This window comes from Zootoca vivipara, chromosome 13 (genome assembly GCF_963506605.1).
Source record: "Zootoca vivipara chromosome 13, rZooViv1.1, whole genome shotgun sequence".
Classification (NCBI taxonomy): Eukaryota; Metazoa; Chordata; class Lepidosauria; order Squamata; family Lacertidae; genus Zootoca; species Zootoca vivipara.
Window position 1 is genome coordinate 17,081,344 of NC_083288.1, and position 18,485 is coordinate 17,099,828.

Sequence of the window (18,485 nt, forward strand, 5' to 3'; positions counted from 1 at the left end):
TCTGAGCGAGCGCCATCGGAGGATGAGAACGGCAAATACGGGGGGGAACGGCGCACAGGAAGGGCAAAGTTCTTTTCCGGGTGGGAGGCGAGCATGTGCAAAGTGCTTTTGCTCCAGGCAAAGCGCGGGGGCTCGCCTCCTGTACCCCTCTCTCTCTCTCTCTCTCTCTCTCCTAGGAACCAACTGCTAGGGGTCCGTGCCCCCCCCCAATAAAATAGTTGAGGGAGCCGGGGGGGCCCTTCAAAGTTGATGGGCATCGCCATTCAAATAGCGTGTGTGATCGATTATGTGAGGCGGGGCTTATCTGGCCCCCACCCCACCCCCACCCAAATATTTTATTCAGGTTGGCAAGCCCTGCTGTCTTTAGTGCTACAAAATTATTGGAACAGAAGGAGTCAAGGAGACCAGCCGGAATTTCTTACCCTTTCCATCAAAGGAATAACAGTCTGGTATTTAAAGCAGGTGGAGGGGAGTGCACATTGTATTGGCTTTTTATCGCATTGGGTTTTCCCCCCTCCTCATCCCTCCCAATCACTTTTCCTTTTCTGGTGCGCCTTTTAGATTCTAAGCCTTAGGCCAGGGAGTGTTTTATCACTGATGCTGGTAAACCAATCTGGAATCTTGGCTTTTATTTGGCTGAAGAAAATACCGGTACATTTTTTAAAAGTGTGTTTGTGTTGTGTGTAGTATAAAATTATTCATACTGCTCCTGCAGCACACTAGACTCTAAATGTTTCAACTTGTGCAAAGTGCATTGGCCAAGAATGAGCATCACTGAGCTGCACACATACCCGTGTTGAGCGTTGTGTGTTTCCCAGCATAATCCAAAGTGCTGGTATTTACAACTCTTTGCTCATGATCCTTCTGGCTTTTGGGGTTTAAAGCAGGAGGTTTTCGGCCTTTTAGGGCACATTGGAAAATCGGAGAAACTGTTGTAGGCACCACACAAATGCTACAACTGTTCCCTCCCCAGTTGTACAACCCCCAGCCCAAAAAAGAAAACAATTGCTGTTCTACCAAGATTTGGCTGGGGGGGGGGGTGGACGACTTATACAGTATTGGCGAATGGAAACTGATTTCAGTAGGGGGAACGCTGGCAAACCATGACTTTAAGTTGCCGCAAGACTCATATTTGGTTTCAATACGAAAGCTGACTAGAAGCATGGAATCGTAGAATTGTAGAGTTGGAAGGGAACCCGAGGGTCATCTAGCCCAACCCCCTGCAACATCTCTAGCCCAACACATTACCCCCATGTTAATGTGTGCATTAAAGTGTCACAGGGAGACATCTGGCAGCTGACATCTCCCTACACTAGAGTAAAGGTTAAAAGGTAAAGGAACCCAGGATGGTTAAGTCCAGTCAAAGGCGACTATGGGGTTGCAGTGCTCATCTCGCTTTCAGGCTGAGGGAGCCGGCGTTTGTCCACAGACAGCTTTCTGGGACATGTGGCCAGCATGACTAAACCGCTTCTGGCACAACGTGACTGAAACCAGAGTGCACAGAAATGCCATTTACCTTCCCACCGCAGTGGTACCTATTTATCTACTAGCACTGGCTTGCTTTTGAACTTCTAGGTTGGCAGGAGCTGGGACAGAGCAACAGGAGCTCACTCCGTCATGCGAATTCAAACCACTGACCTTCTGACCAGCAAGCCCAAGACATGGGTGTAGACAGGGGGGGCAGGAGGGGGCAGCTGCCCCCCCCCAGAAGCAAAAAATTATTGTATTTTACAGACCATAGCCAATACTTTGCCCCTCCAAAAACTGAAGTGGAAAGGGCTTTGCTTTAGCAAGAGCAGCTCTCCACTTGCTGGGGGCGGGAACACAGCTGTAACAAAAATACATCAAATAAATAAAGCAAAGTGGCTACCAGTACTTAAGCAGTTAAGACAATGGAGCAGAATATCCCTTCAGGCAAGGTCCACCCTATTCACCCTATTGTTATTCAGTGGGAGTTGTTAATGGGCATTCAGGGATCGCATTAACAGTTCTATTGGCGATTTAATGAGGGTGCAGAGGATTCAATTTGACTAAGGTGGCCCTGCAAGGCTAAAAGGAAGTGAATAAGAAGGGGGGGCTGTAGCTTTGATAGACACAGTGATGTTTATAAAAAGCATTGGTGTTCCAGTCTGCCCCTCCTCCTGCATCTGTATACTGTAAATCAGGGGTGGCCACCTCCCAAGAGACTCTGATCTACTCACAGAGTTAAAAACTGGGAGTGATCTACCCCCTTTTGGGGGGTTCAGGTCAAAGCTGTTGAGTTTTTTTAAGGAAGGGAAGCCCTGTTTTGGGGGGTTTAGGTCAAACTTGTTGAGCTTCTTTTAGGAGGGAGGGAGGCCCATTTTTGTTTAGGGCTTCAGGTCATAGTTCAACTTTTTTTAGGGAGGAGGAAAAATTTGGGTGAGCTTTTTTTAGGGGTGCCAGTGATCTAGCAGTGATCTACCACAGACATCCAGTGATCTACTGGTAGATCACAATTTACCTGTTGGACGTGCTTGCTGTAAATCAAGCAGAAAGCTGCTTACAAGGCTCCTGTACAGGTGTACCGGTATCTTCCTCTTGCTGCAGAGTTCTAGCATCACAGCATCACCCAGAGGCACCCACAAATGTGAGTTATCCCTCTCTCTATTTCTTCCTTCCTTTCCTCCCTCTTCCATCCTCAATAAAATACTGGGTGGGGGGGCAGATAAGCCCCACATAGAAAGCCCATCAACATGGGGGGGGGAGGACTCTTTAAAATACAGTATTTACCAGTAATTTCTTTTGGGGGGGGAGGCACCTAGGCCTCTAGGAGTTGGCTGCTATGCCTAGGACAATTCAAGAAAGCAGAATCATGCATATGCTATGGTAATATATCAATGGAATCATAGAATTGTAGTCGGAAGGGACCACAAGGGTCATCTAGTCCAACCCCCTGCAATGCAGGAATTTTTCCCCAATGTGGGGCTTGAACCCACAACATGGTTGAAATATTATGCTGATATGCAGCAACGCCTCGGAGCCATCGAGACTGCGGCCCTGTCTTGCCTCGCCCTCGCCTGCCCTGCCACCCCCTCTCCCCTGCCCGACCCTCCCATCCTCTTGCTGCAGAGTTCCAGCTTCACAGCATCACCCAGAGGCACCCACAAATATGAGGTATCCCTCTCTCTATTATTCCTTCCTTCCCTCCCTCTTCCATCCTTAATAAAATACGGGGGGGGCAGATAAGCCCCACATAGAAAGCCCATCAAAATGGGGGGGGGGTGACTCTTTCAAATACGGTATTTACCAGTAATTGGGGGGGGGGCAGAGGCACCTAGGCCTCTAGGATTTGGCTGCTATGCCTAGGAGTAGGACAATTCAAGAAAGCAGAATGATGCATATGCTATGGTAATATATCAATGGAATCATAGAATTGTAGTCGGAAGGGACCACAAGGGTCATCTAGTCCAACCCCCTGCAATGCAGGATTTTCCCCCCAAGGTGGGGCTTGAACCCACAACATGGTTGAAATATTATGCTGATATGCAGCAACGCCTCGGAGCTGTCGTGACTGCGGCCGTGCCTTCCCTCACCCTCACCCGCCCTGCCACCCCCTCTCGCCTGCCCGACCCTCCCGTCCTCTTGCTGCAGAGTTCCAGCATCACAGCGTCACCCAGAGGCACCCACAAATATGAGTTATCCCTCTCTCTATTTCTTCCTTCCTTCCCTCCCTCTTCCATTCTTAATAAAATATGGGGGGGCAGATAAGCCCCACATAGAAAGCCCATCAACATGGGGGGGGGTGACTCTTTCACATACGGTATTTACTAGTATTTGGGGGGGGGGAGGCACCTAGGCCTCTAGGAGTTGGCTGCTATGCCTAGGAGTAGGACAATTCAAGAAAGCAGAATGATGCATATGCTATGGCAATATATCAATAGAATCATAGAATTGTAGTCGGAAGGGACCACAAGGGTCATCTAGTCCAACCCCCTGCAATGCAGGAATTTTTTCCTAAGGTGGGGCTTGAACCCACAACATGGTTGAAATATTATGCTGATATGCAGCAACGCCTCGGAGCCGTCGTGACTGCGGCCGTGCCTTGCCTTGCCCTCGCCCACCCTGTCACCCCCTCTTGCCTGCCCGACCCTCCCGTCCTCTCCAGCCAAGCAGGGTAGCCGCCGCCGTTGCCAGCCCCAGAAGCACAAGGTGGCCGCTGCCGCCACCACGATGTCGTCAGGCCAGCTGGCCCTGTAGCCCCGCCCACGTTCCCACTTTGTGGCCCCGCCCCTGAATGATCATGGCTTGCCCCCCCCCCTAGTTTTGATCCTGGCTACGCCCTTGGCCCAAGAGGCTCAGTGGTTTAGACCACAGCACCACCCACATCCAGAGTAGGAGGCCCTGTGTACTGAAAAGCAATACTATATAAATGAACTATAACAATACACTGTGGTTTACTCTGAGAGAGAAGTTCAGAGAGGCCCGGGTCACTTCCTGCTTTTGAGGCCCCCAAGCAGTCATAAAAAATAAAAAAAATGATGAAACACAAAACCAAAAATCTGAATTGTTTCTTAAAAACAAAAACCTTTCCACCCCCCATGCTTTTTCTGTATATGCACTAAGTCAGTGTATTTCAACCTTTTTTGGGCAAAGGCACACTTGTTTCATGAAAAAAATCACGAGGCACACCACCATTAGAAAATGTTAAAAAATTTAACTCTGTGCCTATATTGACTATATATAAAGTACTTTTTCAAATTTTCCCACGGCACACCAGGCAACATCTCGCGGCACACTAGTGTGCTGCGGAACAGTGGTTGAAAAACACTGCACTAATTGTTAGTGTGAGGGGACAGTCTAAGCTTGAGGCACCGTTTTCTTTTTAATATTGATAGACATTTCAAATGCTTTAAAAATGACAAAATCTGTATCAGTTGACCAAAAAATAAAGGTGTCTTACTAAAACGTATCTCTTATTTACTTAAATGTGCAGTTCTAAACGTGAGAGCACGCTTAAAAACATTGTCTAAATTTGAGGCTCCCTCTGAAACTTGAGGCCTAGGTCAAATCCGTCCCCCGATTGGCCATGTTCCCATATACCGTACGTAGGTGGGTTTAAAATAAAAATTAAAAAAATATTCCTGTCTGGCTATTTTGTACCCTTTGGGACCAAGGCAACAATTGCTACTTACTTGCTGAACAATAAGCTGATGATACAATTATTATTATTATTTTTAAATCCCGGAATCTAGAAGATGACCATGCAGAAAACCTTTTTCAAAACCATAAGCCTGGTTTGTTTTCTTCTTGTTCTTTGTGGAATGAAACAGTTTGTCACGGTTTTGTGGTGGTATGATTCTTACAAGGCAGGATGTGGGCATTTCCTCTGCTTTGTAACGTGTTAAGCTTCTATTCCCCCCCCCCCCAGTCCTGTGGAAAGTAGAGACCGTATAAAATACGCACTAAGAAATTACAAATGCAAACCCACCCTTGTTGGTGTTTTTTTTAAAAAAAAATTATTTCCTCCAATAAAATTGAAGTAGTATGCATGGTTCTCCCCATCCCCATTTTACCCTCACAACAACCCTGTGAGGTAGGTTCAGCTTGGAGAAGGTGACTAGCCCAAGGTCACCCAGTGAGCTTCATGGCTGAGGGAGGATTTGAACCCCGGGCATCTCACCACACTGAGTCTTTCCCTTCCTATCTCTTGGAATCAGCCAGACTTGATGGGTCTGATGTGTCCTGTGGAATGTGCTCTTTCCAGAGTCTTTAAGAAAAAACTGCCTTAAGAATCTTAGCTGCATCTCAAGCCTTGGAACCTCAGCCTCTGAACATGAGCAGAGAGCCATTCCCTCAGCTGAAACCCGCCCGCCCCCCGCCGCCTAACTGAAATTTAAAACACAGTCTAACCCAGGATAAAAGCTGGAGAGGCAAAGCCTCAGACAGGGGCCTGAAAATAATAATTATTATTATCTGAAGATGGATCAGTGCATTTCTTACTGGAAATCCAGTTGCCCCCCCTTCCCCCGACAAGGTCAAACTTGACATTACATGGGGAGGTATCTGTGACTGAATCTCCCCAAGTAATATTATCCTAAAAGCAAGCAGCAGGGTGGGCTGCAGAAAGGGTGGGGGTGGGCAGGTGGGTGGGTGGGAAGATATCAGATCCCTCTGCCCCAACACCACAACCCTGATCAAAATATCACACACACACGGGGGGGGGGGGGAGAAAGAGAGAGAGAGAGAGAGAGAGACGCAGCTGCTTTGGGGGAAAAAAACATTATTTAAGAAGATCCAGTCACAGATATCACGTGGAAGGTTTAGTTGGGCTGTGGGTGAATTGATTTCACATAGGATGACTTCAGGCTCCCAACAAACACAGTTTTATTTTTCAAAATGTGCCAGGCAACCATGAAATAACGCTCAACTGTTCATTTCACAACCCAGGAGCCGTGTGCACACTGTTTAAAACACATTTTCCCTCTGCCCCTACAAAAATAATAATTCTAGCAACTGCAGTTTGTTCAGGATGCTGGGAACTGTAGCTCTTCTAGGGGTAAACTACAATTCCCAGGAGTGTGTGTGTGTTTTTGTGTGTGTGCTTTTTGATTACCTCCCCCTGCCACCATGGCCACACTTAGTCCTGTCTCTCCCCATTCTTGTCCTTTTAAACTCCTGACCTTTGCAACAGACCGAGTGATTTTGATATGATTGCTGCCCGGTAAAGTTTTGCAGATAAATCAGGTTTTTAATCTCCCCATAAGGCTCTTGAAGCAGAATCAATTATCAGTAAATAGCCCTGGATCTCAAATGCTCTGTCAGAGTTGTATCTCAAAAGTGAGCAAATCAAGCCTTGCAGGAATTCCTGCATGAGTCAATTAACATTAGAATTTACAGACCTTAATAATTTATATTTGCATCTCTTCGTATGACTTTCCACCCTTCCTGTAACCAGCTGAACAGAAATCTTTAATTTCTCGCACTACACAGATTATGAGATTTAACAATTTCCTATTAAACTGTGTCACAACAAACAGCACCCTTTCCTCCAATAATTAGAAAAGACAGAACATGTTTTTTAAACTGAAAAATGAAACTCCTGAATTAGACAGAAAACAAGGGGGCACCTGGATTTGAACCAGGGACCTCTTGATCTGCAGTCAAATGCTCTACCACTGAGCTATACCCCCAGCTGCCCAAAAGGATTGCTTGTACTGTTTTTCTGCTTCAGAGTAAACACCCACATTGCTTCTAAAGTACACATAACTGGAAGATACTTGTGTGTGTTAAGGGTGTTTGCTTTTCCTGCTGCGAAAAACAACCTTATAAAAATGGCTCTCTCTGCAAAGGGTAGCTAAGTGCTCACAAGTATTCAGTTCATTTTATTTGCCTATCTCACCCTTCATCCTAAGATCTTGGAGAATTGACAACAGTTTAAAGTACCAACAATCCAGAGAAACCTATTTGACAGAATATTCATTAACTATTATTTTTTAAAAAATTGTAACCCAGATGAATTAGATGTATACCTGGTAAAAACCCAAGTGCTAAATAAGTATTTCAAGAATGGAAAATAATCCAGCTCACAATTTAATGTGCTTCCAGGGGAAGGAAGTTCTACAAATCATGGACACACCACAATTGGGATAGATCTGCATTTAAAGAGATGGAGATGTTGCTCTTGTCTTGCACCTAATATAGCCCTAAGAATATCATTCTCTAGTCTAGACCAGGGATGGGGAAGTTGTGACTCTCCACATGTTGCTGGACTCCAACTCCCATCATACCAAGGCATGATGGGAGTTGGAGTCCAGCCAGGGCCAATGTTAATTAGCACAATGTGACTCAATACACATTAATCCGTCAAACAGTTTTATGGGAAAGGGGGCTATGTGTTCCTAATACTTTGCAATAACAGATTTCAAGACAACATACAACCTTATGATGCTTTCAGTTTATTGTAAATCTGCATATTCACGAATTTCAAGCACTATTTTCATGTACATATTATTCATTAAATAAAAACAAAAATTACAGAGCGTGGGAGGGAAGACTGACTCGGTCCTTGGATTACAAACGTCCAATAGAAAGAGGAGGGCAAAAACAGTTTTTATGTACAGTGTTATTTACATGGAATAAATACAGCTCTGTTTTTTTTTAATATTAAAAAAAATCCACACTCCCTGCTTCCCTATTGTTTTTGGCATCTCCAGACACTTTTATCCGACCGGTATTCAAATGAGGCCCTGCAAGGGGGGGGGGGAGAGAGAGAGAGAGAGAGAAAAAAAAACTTTTATAGGAGTGTTGAAGCAGATTTTCATGTCACACAGCATACTTCGTCAGGTAGGAGACAGAGCACATTGACATTAGCCTCTGGAGCTGGCTGTGACTCAGATTAAAATACGTTCTGTGATTAAGATGTAGGTTAGTGCGCACCTTAGCCAGGTGCATATTTCGTATTGTCAATCGAGTAATAAATAATAATAATAATAATAATAATAATAATAATAATAATAATAAAGCACACCTAATGATCTAGTGCAGAGGAAGGGAAGTGGATCTGGCCCGTGGGATTTTCCCCTGCCCATGGGCCAAATTTGAGAGACGGATGGGGCTGGCATCCACCCCCTGACATTAACAATGACACCAGGTGGCCCATTTTTCTTTTTAAACCAAATGGTGCGGAGTGGGCAAAAGGCACACCAGCAACACTTACCAGGCCCTGGGCTTTGCAGGAGCCGCTGATCAGCTGAGGATGCCAGCACTTGCAAAGCCTGGTGACTTTGCAAGCGCTGAAAATCACCTCACCTCATCAGCAAGTGCATTTGAAAGGCTTCTGAAAGAGCCAGCAATAACCTGAACAGCAGTGTCACAAAAACCCTGCTTTCTGCCAGGTGCTGCATGTTTTTCCCCCTGCCCTACCCCTGAACATCATATATGACATCAGGTGCAGGGCAGGGCTTGACCCCCCCCCCCAAAAAAAAACCCAGTGTGGAGGACCACGTGGGGAGACCTGGCAGGCCTGGTTAGGGCCATGAGCCTGAGATTTCCAACATGTCCTTTTCATTATTATTTGTGCTCACAATGTTTTCAGGGCTATTATCACGCACATTTTCAATGCCATTCACGCCTGTGAAAAAGTGTGGCGCTGCTTCGTTTCGATACCCCTTAACTCCCCCCCCCCCCGCTAAAACCCCATCACCTTTTTATGCCACAAATGTTTTGGTTAATTTTTTTTGTCCCGCTTTTATTGCACTCTACTACCTGCTCGAGACAACAACGACAGTGTGTGGAGGCACATTGCAGAACAAAGCAGGGTCAATCAAAATTTAAAAAATTCCTTCCAGTAGCACCTTATTAGTCATTGGTATGAGCTTTCGTGTGCATGCACACTTCTTCAGATACAAGCACGGTTGCAGAATGCACCCATCTGGGAGGAGCCCTCGTACCACGTTCCGCAAAGCACTTCTTTGCTTAAGGGCCCCGTGGTGGAAGGGAAGCAATTTCACGATATGTTGCTAGCCATCCCCCCCCCCCACTTCCAGTCCACATCAGTACTTACTCTCGGTTAGGGGGCATCTTTTTGCACACGAGTCCTTCTAGGCAGGGGCACACCTGGTTCACGCTGAATGCGATCCCTCCTTCGGGTACGTAGCACCCTTCGTCTAAAAGGAGCCTTTTCTTGCAGACTTTCTCCCCATGCTGGCGGGCACAGCAGGCGTCGGGCGAGCAATCCTTATCGTGGTGGCAGCGGGCACCTCCGAAGGGCAAGGAAGGGAGAGTAATTGAGAACCCAAATGCGTTTGAGGATGGCGATACAGACCTCCAAACCTAGCACATTTTGCAAAGATTCCATGCCTTGGAATCTTGGAAAATCCGGCATGATAACTTTGCAAACCTGAGACGCCCTTAATCGTTGACATCGAGCAAGTTTTTTTTTTGAAAAACTGAGATGTCTTAGACATCTAGAGCACTTTGCTAATCTGTGATGTACTGTATTAATTTCCCTCCCCGAATTAGTTTGGGTTTCAAAATGAAAGTACCTAAAAACATAAAGGGGGGAAAATAAATGCTACAGGACTACAGCTCCCAGCTACTATTTGCCTTGCTGTCTAGGGTTGATGGGAGATGGGAGTCCAACTTCGGGGGGAAGGGGAGCAACGGAAGGACTCACATTAAACCCTCCATTTCCTCCAGAGCCCTCAAGAACAAGATAAGGATGCATAAATAATAGTTACAGTCAATGGTAAATTCTAACCCAAAATGTATTCACTCCATGTTTCCCCCTCTCCCTCAATTTCCCTTGCTTTTTTCTGTTGCCTCCCTTGTGTTGGATTTTAAATTGTGAGCTCTTTGGGGCAGAAACCTGTCCTTTCAGACTTTGCATAGCAGAGTGCAGACTTCTAGCTCGATGAATTACTGGGTCTTCATTCAGCCTGCTTGGAAACCTAGTCCTTCCATCTGAAAGCCCTGTCCCTCCTTATTCCAGAGAGAAAAATTTGCAGTTAGGATGCACAAATGATGACATGCCTCTTCCCTGTGCTACTAGAGCTCCAATTAGACATTTAGGCTCCTTATTTGAAAGGCCTAACCTTTGCTACTATGAGATGCAAAAGAAACACTGCAAAACAGTCCCCCCACCCCACCCCACCCCACCGCATGGCTTACCTTCCTGGCCGCCAGGCAGAGTCTCCTGGCATTTGCCAAACATACAGCTAAGTCCCCTGGCGCAGTGGGCATCCCGTCGGCAGAATTCGCCTTCTTGCCTGAAGGGCAGGCAGAGCCCAAAGTGGTGGTCGCAGAAGAATCCACGGGGGCAGTTTTTTTCGTGGCTGCACACGGCCGCCTGCAGTGCGAATGGAGAAAGATGGGGGTCAGATACTGTACACATGATCTAGCTGTGTCAATTGCTAAGCTATAAAGAATGGCAGCGGCTGCTGGCAAAGGATTTCCAGCAGCCTGATGGAGTCCATGGCAGAAAAGCTGGACAGAACTATTAGTTTGAAGCTTGCTGAAATTTGCACAGAGGCTGGGTCGTTTGGAGAGAGATTCCAGCTCTTAGGGAGCACCAACTAACACCCACAAAAAATGGCACCCACACTTTGTAGATGCATGTGGGTAGGGCTGCCATACGTCCTGGTTTTCCAGGACATGTCCTTGAATTCGCCTCCAAAATTGTGTCCTGGATTATTTTTTCAGAAATCAGGCAAATGTGCTGGAAAACCGGCGACGGGGGTTAAATCGTGCTGAAAATGCCTTTTAAAAAGCTCCAAAACTCAAGTTTTACACACCCAGACAGACAGACAGACAGACAGACACACACACACACACACACACACAGAGAGAGAGAGAGAGAGAGAGAGAGAGAGAGAGAGAGAGAGAGAGAGAGAGAGAGAGAGAGATCAGCAACATGTGGAGGTGTAAAAGATTTGCTTAGCAACATCTGGTCATTTCAGAGAACTAGTTCTCACTCCCCATTAGGGTAGCTGCTTGTGTTTGTCAAAAAAGAGAGAGAGAGAGAGGACAAAACAGGTGACATATTTGCAAAAAAGAAGAAGCATATGCTCATCTATACAGATGCAAATTTAGAAATAATTGCTATAATTCAAATAAAAAATGCAATGCATCTCTTTTTAGTGAGAAAAGCTGTAACCAGGTGGCCTCTGCGTCTACAAATTTCTCATTCCAGAGCAACTAAAACCAGCACCCTACTTATGTGGGTTCAACAAGAGGTCTTCTAGGGCAGAAAGTATGGCTTCCAAGTGGACCTGAACTGAGAACCTTCTTTGTTTAGAAATTATCAGAGCTAATTTATCAGAGCTCAGCTCAGTGCAATCTACTCTTCCTCCTAATTCCTGCAAGATCTCTTCCTATAATTCCACCTCTTCTCTTGTATCCCCTCTCCTTTATAGAAGAATAGTGCCAGAGGTTAAGTCTGGCACTCTGAACATGCTCAGAAACACTCTCTGCTTTATAATTACGCTGGAAGTGCCTAGGTGAGAGCTGGAGGAGCTGGAAACAGATTTGTGGGAGTTAAGTTGCTGCCAGCACCAACAAAGATTAATGGTGTGGCCCTGCAGATGTTGTTGAATCCCAGCTCCCATCAGCCCCACCGAAAGTGGCCAAATGGTCAGGGACAAAAGGAATTGGAGGCCAGCAACACCCAGAGAGCCACAGGTTCCCTATCCCAGGATTAATAGGACAGATTCCCCACTCCACTCACTTGTTCATACCAATTGCCCTCCCTCCTCATTGCTAGAAGCTAGGCAACCCACATGATGAAAAGGCAAAGGTGCCCTGCTGTTTTCTAAGGTTGGGGGGAGATGCTTACCGTCAGCTCCTGGCCGGATGATGACCCAGGGTCCCTGCGAGGTGGCACCCCGTTGGCAGTGTGCGGCAGAGAGTGCATCCATGCCCAGATGGAGCCTTGCGCCGCAGATAAACAGCAGAGGAGGAAGGCGAAAAGGCAAATCTGGCTCCTCATCTTGACCACGGATGGATGACTGACGGCTCTGGCTGAAGGACAGTTGGCAAAGGCGATGGGTACAGGGAGGATGCCTGGGAAAGTTTATATAGCCAGGCCTATCTCGGCTCCTGCTGCTTAAGCTGTTTGCCAATCTAATGGGGAGGAGGAGGCAATCAGGTTTTAGGGGCTTAGCCTAATTATTACAAGTGCCTGACCGTCCACCCCCCCAGAAGAGTAAACGAATCACCCCAGAAGTCTGGCTCCATGGCAGCACAGCAATGCTCCTGTCTCCATTTTTTTTAAGACAACATTATTTTGGGGTGGGAGGGGGGGTGGGTCACTGTTATGAAACCATGAACAGAGAGCGTTAATATCATTTACCCTTTTATAGGACAATACTAATGCTTGCTCATTAGGCAACCTAAGGCCCGTGGGCCGGATGCGGCCCAATCCCCTTCTCAATCCGGCCCACGGATGGTCCGGGAATCAGCGTGTTTTTACATGAGCAGAATGCGTCCTTTTATTTAAAATGCATCTCTGGGTTATTTGTGGGTCCTGCCTGGTGTTTTTACATGAGTAGAATGTGTGCTTTTATTTAAAATGCATCTCTGGGTTATTTGTGGGGCATAGGAATTTGTTCATTTCCTTCCCCCCCCCCCAAAAAAAATAATAATCGGCCAGCCACATGGTCTGAGGGACAGTGGACCGGCCCACAGCTAAAAAAGGTTGCTGACCCCTGCTCATTAGTTTTGTTCTTTTTTAAAAAAAAACCATAGTGTATGGTGCCTCTTACTTGGGTCCCACTCCCCAGTCAAAACTGATCTGCAAAGGGGCTTCCCAGTTTAAATCCAGTTGATAGTTAGACAGCACCCAGGGCAGCTAAATTAATATACTGTAGTAAGTTTTTTTCCTGGTTGACTGTGAGGTTAAGATGGGGGGAAAGATTCATTCTCCCCCCTCCCCCCCCCAACTTCTCAATCATAGGAGGTGAAGTCGGTTTTGCTCCCACAATAAAATATTTGAGAGAGGTGCCTCTCCCCCCCCCCAGTTGATAGGAAATGCTCTCCAAATGGTTTGTGTGCGCACCATGTGTTGTGATTAATTATGTGGGGCAGGGCTTACCCGATACCGCCCCCCCATATTTTGCGCAAGTTGGCACCCCTGCTCACAATGGCTATTACAACAATGTCTCACAGCAAACGACATGTAAAAAAGAATCTACGCATTGAAAACAGAGACGTTATATGTACCTTAGTTATTCATGAAAATCTTTTAATATTTAAAAAAAAGTTGGGGGGAAGGGAAAGATTTATTAATCAGATGCACAGGGGAACTACCATATTTAAAGTCCATTTACTATAGCGTTTTGCCAGCACAGAAGCCAAGGCACAATGAAACACACTATACCAGGCATAGGCAACCTTGGCTCTCCAGATGTTTTGGAACTACAACTCCCATGATTCCTGACCACACTGGCCCTGTTAGCTATGGATCATGGGAGTTGTAGTTCCGAAACATCTAGAGAGCCAATGTTGCCTATGCCTGCTCTATACCCCCGCTAGCCTTTCACTTGATTAAAAAATGGTTGGTTGGTTAGCTGGTTGGTCTTAGCTAGGCTGCCAAGAGGCTCAGCCCTAGCTTGCATTTTCCATTCTGGTTAGTTAAATGCATCCCACTGCACGTAATGCATATTCTTCATCACTAAACTTTGAATCCCCAACCTGCATAAAGCGGAACATATCCCAGGACGATGTTCGGTCCTTAGCACCAACAATTAAAAAGGATTCCCGGTTTCAGGATTCAAGGGGGTTCTCCCTCATCCATAACTGCTGGAGATAAACTTCTGTTCAAAGCAAATTACGACAGGTGAGATGGTTCATAGCTTTTCTTTGTGTAGAGCAGTGTAAAGTCTGGCCATCTGGCCATGGCATAGAGAGGAGAAAGATATTTTCCTCACTTGCAAAGCTGTGTAGGTGATATCTTGAGAGGTGCCCAGAGGTGATATCTTGAGAGGTGCCCAGAGAACAAATGGACAATAATTATATTGATAACCTTTTGACTGACCAGTTTCCTGAGATCACTGCCAAGGTAGCTGGTTTTTTTGTGTGGCAGCAATGCCTTGTCGGCACAGGATCTTGTCTTAATTTTAGAATTATTATCACCTGACCTTGCTTTTTCTTTCCTTTTTTAATATACCCGGTAGTTGTTTTATATTTCTTGTTGGCTTTTAATATCTCCCATTGTTTTTAATCACAATATGTAATAGTTTATGTAATGTATTTCACTGTGTTTTGTTTTCTTCTTATCTTCTCTACTGGTCATCGGTCGAAATGTATATAAAAACAGTGTTTAGTCATGCTGGCCACATGACCCCAGAAAGCTGTCTGCGGACAAACGCCGGCTCCCTTGGCCTGAAAAGTGAGATGAGCGCCGCACCCAATAGTTGAAGTAAGCCAAACTTACTATTTATGTGAGGAAACACAAGGCCCAAGCGGTTTAGCCGATGCCCCACATGAAGTGACGCATCATATCCACACCATACTTCTAAAACATTTTTACTCCTTTTCAGCAGTCATGGAGAATCCCGGGAATTGAACTTTGATAAGGGAGCTGGAAATGGTAGCTCTGTGAAGTCAGCGCCCTCAGAAAATTACAGTTCCTACGATTCATTGACTGTTAAAGCGGCATATGAGTGCTTTAAATCTATGCTATGGATGCGCCAGACAGAATGTCCCAGAATCCTTTGCAGCACACAGGGGACGTGAGGCAGACATTGGAGGTGGCAAGCACCCAGCAAATGCAAGAAGTTTGGAAAATGTTTTAAAATGTTGCACAGGCCCTCCTCGTGTGGACAAGCACCCATCCTTTCAGGAAACGAATTCTGTAAGAAAGATGGAGGAGACACACTTAAGCTGTGCTACTCATCATAAACATCCACTAGGGGCCCTTCAGGGATTGTTCCAGAGTCTAGGCGTTTCAAGGGTTTTGTATGTATGCAAGCTGTCAAGTCTCAAAGAACATTTAATCGGTCAAAATGGATCCCTCGTTGCCTGCTTTTACCATACAAGTCGTGTTATCAACCAACCTTTATTGCCTTATCCTACTGATTCCTTCTGTGACCTTCATATGCTGCCATCTTGTTGCAGTAAATGAGATGTTGCCATCTGTAATGCCTTATTGCTTTTGTATATACTTTGGCCACCTTATGAGAAGAGAAGAATCCTTGGAAAAGACCCTGATGCTGGGAAAGATTGAGGGCACAAGGAGAAGGGGACGGCAGAGGACGAGATGGTTGGACAGTGTTCTCGAAGCTACAAACATGAGTTTGACCAAACTGCGGGAGGCAGTGGAAGACAGGAGTGCCTGGCGTGCTCTGGTCCATGGGGTCACAAAGAGTCAGACACAACTAAACGACTAAACAACAACAGCCGGATGTTTAACTGAGAATCAATCGCAGCCAGTCCATCATTTGGAAAATAAGACATGGGAGTCGTCTTGCTCTAAAATGACAACTAGACATTCTCTTGCCCTGCTCCTCACCCTCCTTGGGTGCTCTTCCTTACGTAGATGTACCATATCTTTGAAATGCGATTATGCCTCTTGCTTTCCTGGATGGAGAGATTTGCAGTGGAAGACAGGAGTGCCTGGCGTGCTATGGTCCATGGGGTCACGAAGAGTCGGACACGACTAAACGACTAAACAACAACAATATAATTTTTATTAAGTTTTCTATTTTATAATTTAAAATACTCAATTTACATCCTTAAGCTATCAGTGACTTCCCTTCTCCTCTTTCCAAGGTTCGTTTCACATATCTTAAATCCCTGCATATTTTACAATACCATTCAGAATTCCATTATTGCATCCATCAAAACTTGTTGAATTTATCTTAATGCTGCCAGCGTTTTCAGCTGCACACAAATTATTTCCCATATATTCAATAAACGTTTTCCAATCTGCCTTAAACGTATGTTCTTCTTGTTCTCTTCTTCTATATGTTAAGTCTGCGAGTTGTGCATATTCTGTCAACTTAAGTTGCCATTCTTCTTTGGTTGGGACCTCGCTCGTTTTCCATTTTTGGACTAACAAAACATGGGCCGCAGTTGTAGCATACATAAATAACCTTTTTTTGACACCGGGGAATTTAAGTCTGAATTATCCCCAACAGAAAGGACTCTGGGTTGTTGTTTTTCGGAAAGTCCTTTTAAACATTTTTTTTCAATTGATTATGGATCATTTCCCGATACTTTTTTACCCTTTAACAAATCTACAACATATTCCCTCCACCTCTTTGCATCTCCAGGACTTACGGGATTAGTGCTGTAATGCTTTATTGTTAATTCAGCTATGCGGTGCTTATTATGCCAAGTATCTATCAGTAGCTGTTTTTATGGGTATGTGTGTGTGGTGTTGTTGTTGTTGTTGTTGTGTGTATGTTTATCTAAAATGATCTCCCCACACATCCCATCACCACCCTCAACTCATCTCCTCCCAGTGATGGCATTAGCACTTTTCTTAATGGGGTTGCAAATGACATGTTTACTTCCCTGCTATCTTTAGCACCTTCTTCCCTGGACAGATTGGCCCAGCAGGGAAGGGAATTAGAAGTTATTTGGATAAACAGCAGCTTCCAGAGGCTTTGGGGGTACTCTTGAGTGGATTCCTCGGTGACCTCTTGCTTGTTTCCTTTTTTTTTTTAAATATATTTTTATTAATTTTTCCAATTAAAACCAATTATATCACATTCATTATTTCAAATTATACACATATATATCAATCAAACCGAATATTATGCCAAATCATCTAAAAAGAATTTTTTAGGGTTCCCATACTTCAAGAAATTGGGGATTCCTCGCAACCGTCCACTGTCGTCTTTTTTCTAAAGTTCAAATCGTCTCTCCAAATCCATAATAATCCAGATCTTTCCCTTTACAGTCACATAGATGTTTTCCTCTTTCAACCGATTATTTCCCAGCTGCTGAGATAAATGTCAAACAAAGTTTCACAAATGTTCTTTCTCCTGTGTGAGTTAATCAGTCCAGCCACCCCATAAATCTTCTTGGTCATTGCGTCGGCTCTCAACACGAAGCAGCGCCATCTTAAAAAAACTCAAATCACTTTCGTTTTCTCTCATAACCATGTAGATTAAACGATCTTTATAAAATTTACAGCTTTTCCGGGCAGAAGAGCCAGATCTCACACCATGCATTGACTCTTGGTAAATTAATGGATCTCCTTGCCCTATAGCTGAACTTAGCTTCAGGTCGCTGCTCCAATTCAAAGTGCGTCACAACTCATAAATCCTCCGAATGCGTCCAGGCACTCCTTCCGTCCAGCTAGAGGGGGGCTTTTCTCGTCAGCAACTCCTCATCTTCAAAAAATATGCTCAATAACAAGTTTATAAAGTTCAACTCACACATTCTTTTGCTTCTCTTTCACTCCAAACAAGCCAGGACATCACGTCTGGGAAGGTACGAAGTAACTCATATGAAAATAAAAATAAAAAAAGACTCACTTCCCTTATCGCTCTGTCCCCATCAATCCTTCTTCCAGATGATATACAGCCTTTAACTCCTCACCCACAGCAGCATATATTTCTCGGCAGTAAACAGCGCTTCTGCCCCTCCTTCTGAAGTATGTCCATAGATTTAAACCTAATTGTCTTCTTTAATCATGGAAATTCCCGCCGTGCAGATTAGCGTCCGGGAGTCCTGGCCGTCGTAAGAGCTTGAGCCCAAGCTCCCCCCACTCCATTAACAGTCGGAGTGGGTCTGGGGGCATCGCGGGCCAGCGGCCCCTCTCCGTAACCCCCGGAGAGGGCAGGGGGTTGCCATTTACTCCCCTAGCAACCGCCAAATTCCTTACGAAGGTCAGAGGGATGGAAAACAGGTCCGCCATTCCTGCAGGCGGAAACCGGAACCCGACCTCTTGCTTGTTTCCACCAAGGTTTTTGAGAAACTAAAAGCTAGGTTCTGCAGGATCAGCATCCAATGATCAACCAAATACTTGTGGGAGGTATGCAAGCAAGACATGAGTGCAAAAGCACTTTTCCACACGT

The 18,485-nt window shown here is 45.4% G+C and overlaps 1 protein-coding gene and 1 non-coding gene across 2 annotated transcripts; both read right to left on the reverse strand.

Annotated features, from left to right (window-relative positions):
* Positions 1 to 7,079: 7,079 nt before the first annotated feature.
* TRNAC-GCA (transfer RNA cysteine (anticodon GCA)) lies at positions 7,080 to 7,151 on the reverse strand. Its single transcript has one exon. It is a non-coding gene; the product is annotated as a tRNA-Cys (tRNA).
* Positions 7,152 to 8,152: 1,001 nt separating this feature from the next.
* Positions 8,153 to 12,445, reverse strand: LOC118094599 (dickkopf-related protein 3-like). Its single transcript, XM_060282083.1, has 4 exons — positions 12,293 to 12,445; positions 10,630 to 10,807; positions 9,524 to 9,719; positions 8,153 to 8,207 (listed from the first exon to the last, which is right to left on the reverse strand). Exons 1-4 carry the CDS (start codon positions 12,443 to 12,445, stop codon positions 8,153 to 8,155), a joined length of 582 nt encoding a protein of 193 aa, XP_060138066.1.
* Positions 12,446 to 18,485: the final 6,040 nt, after the last annotated feature.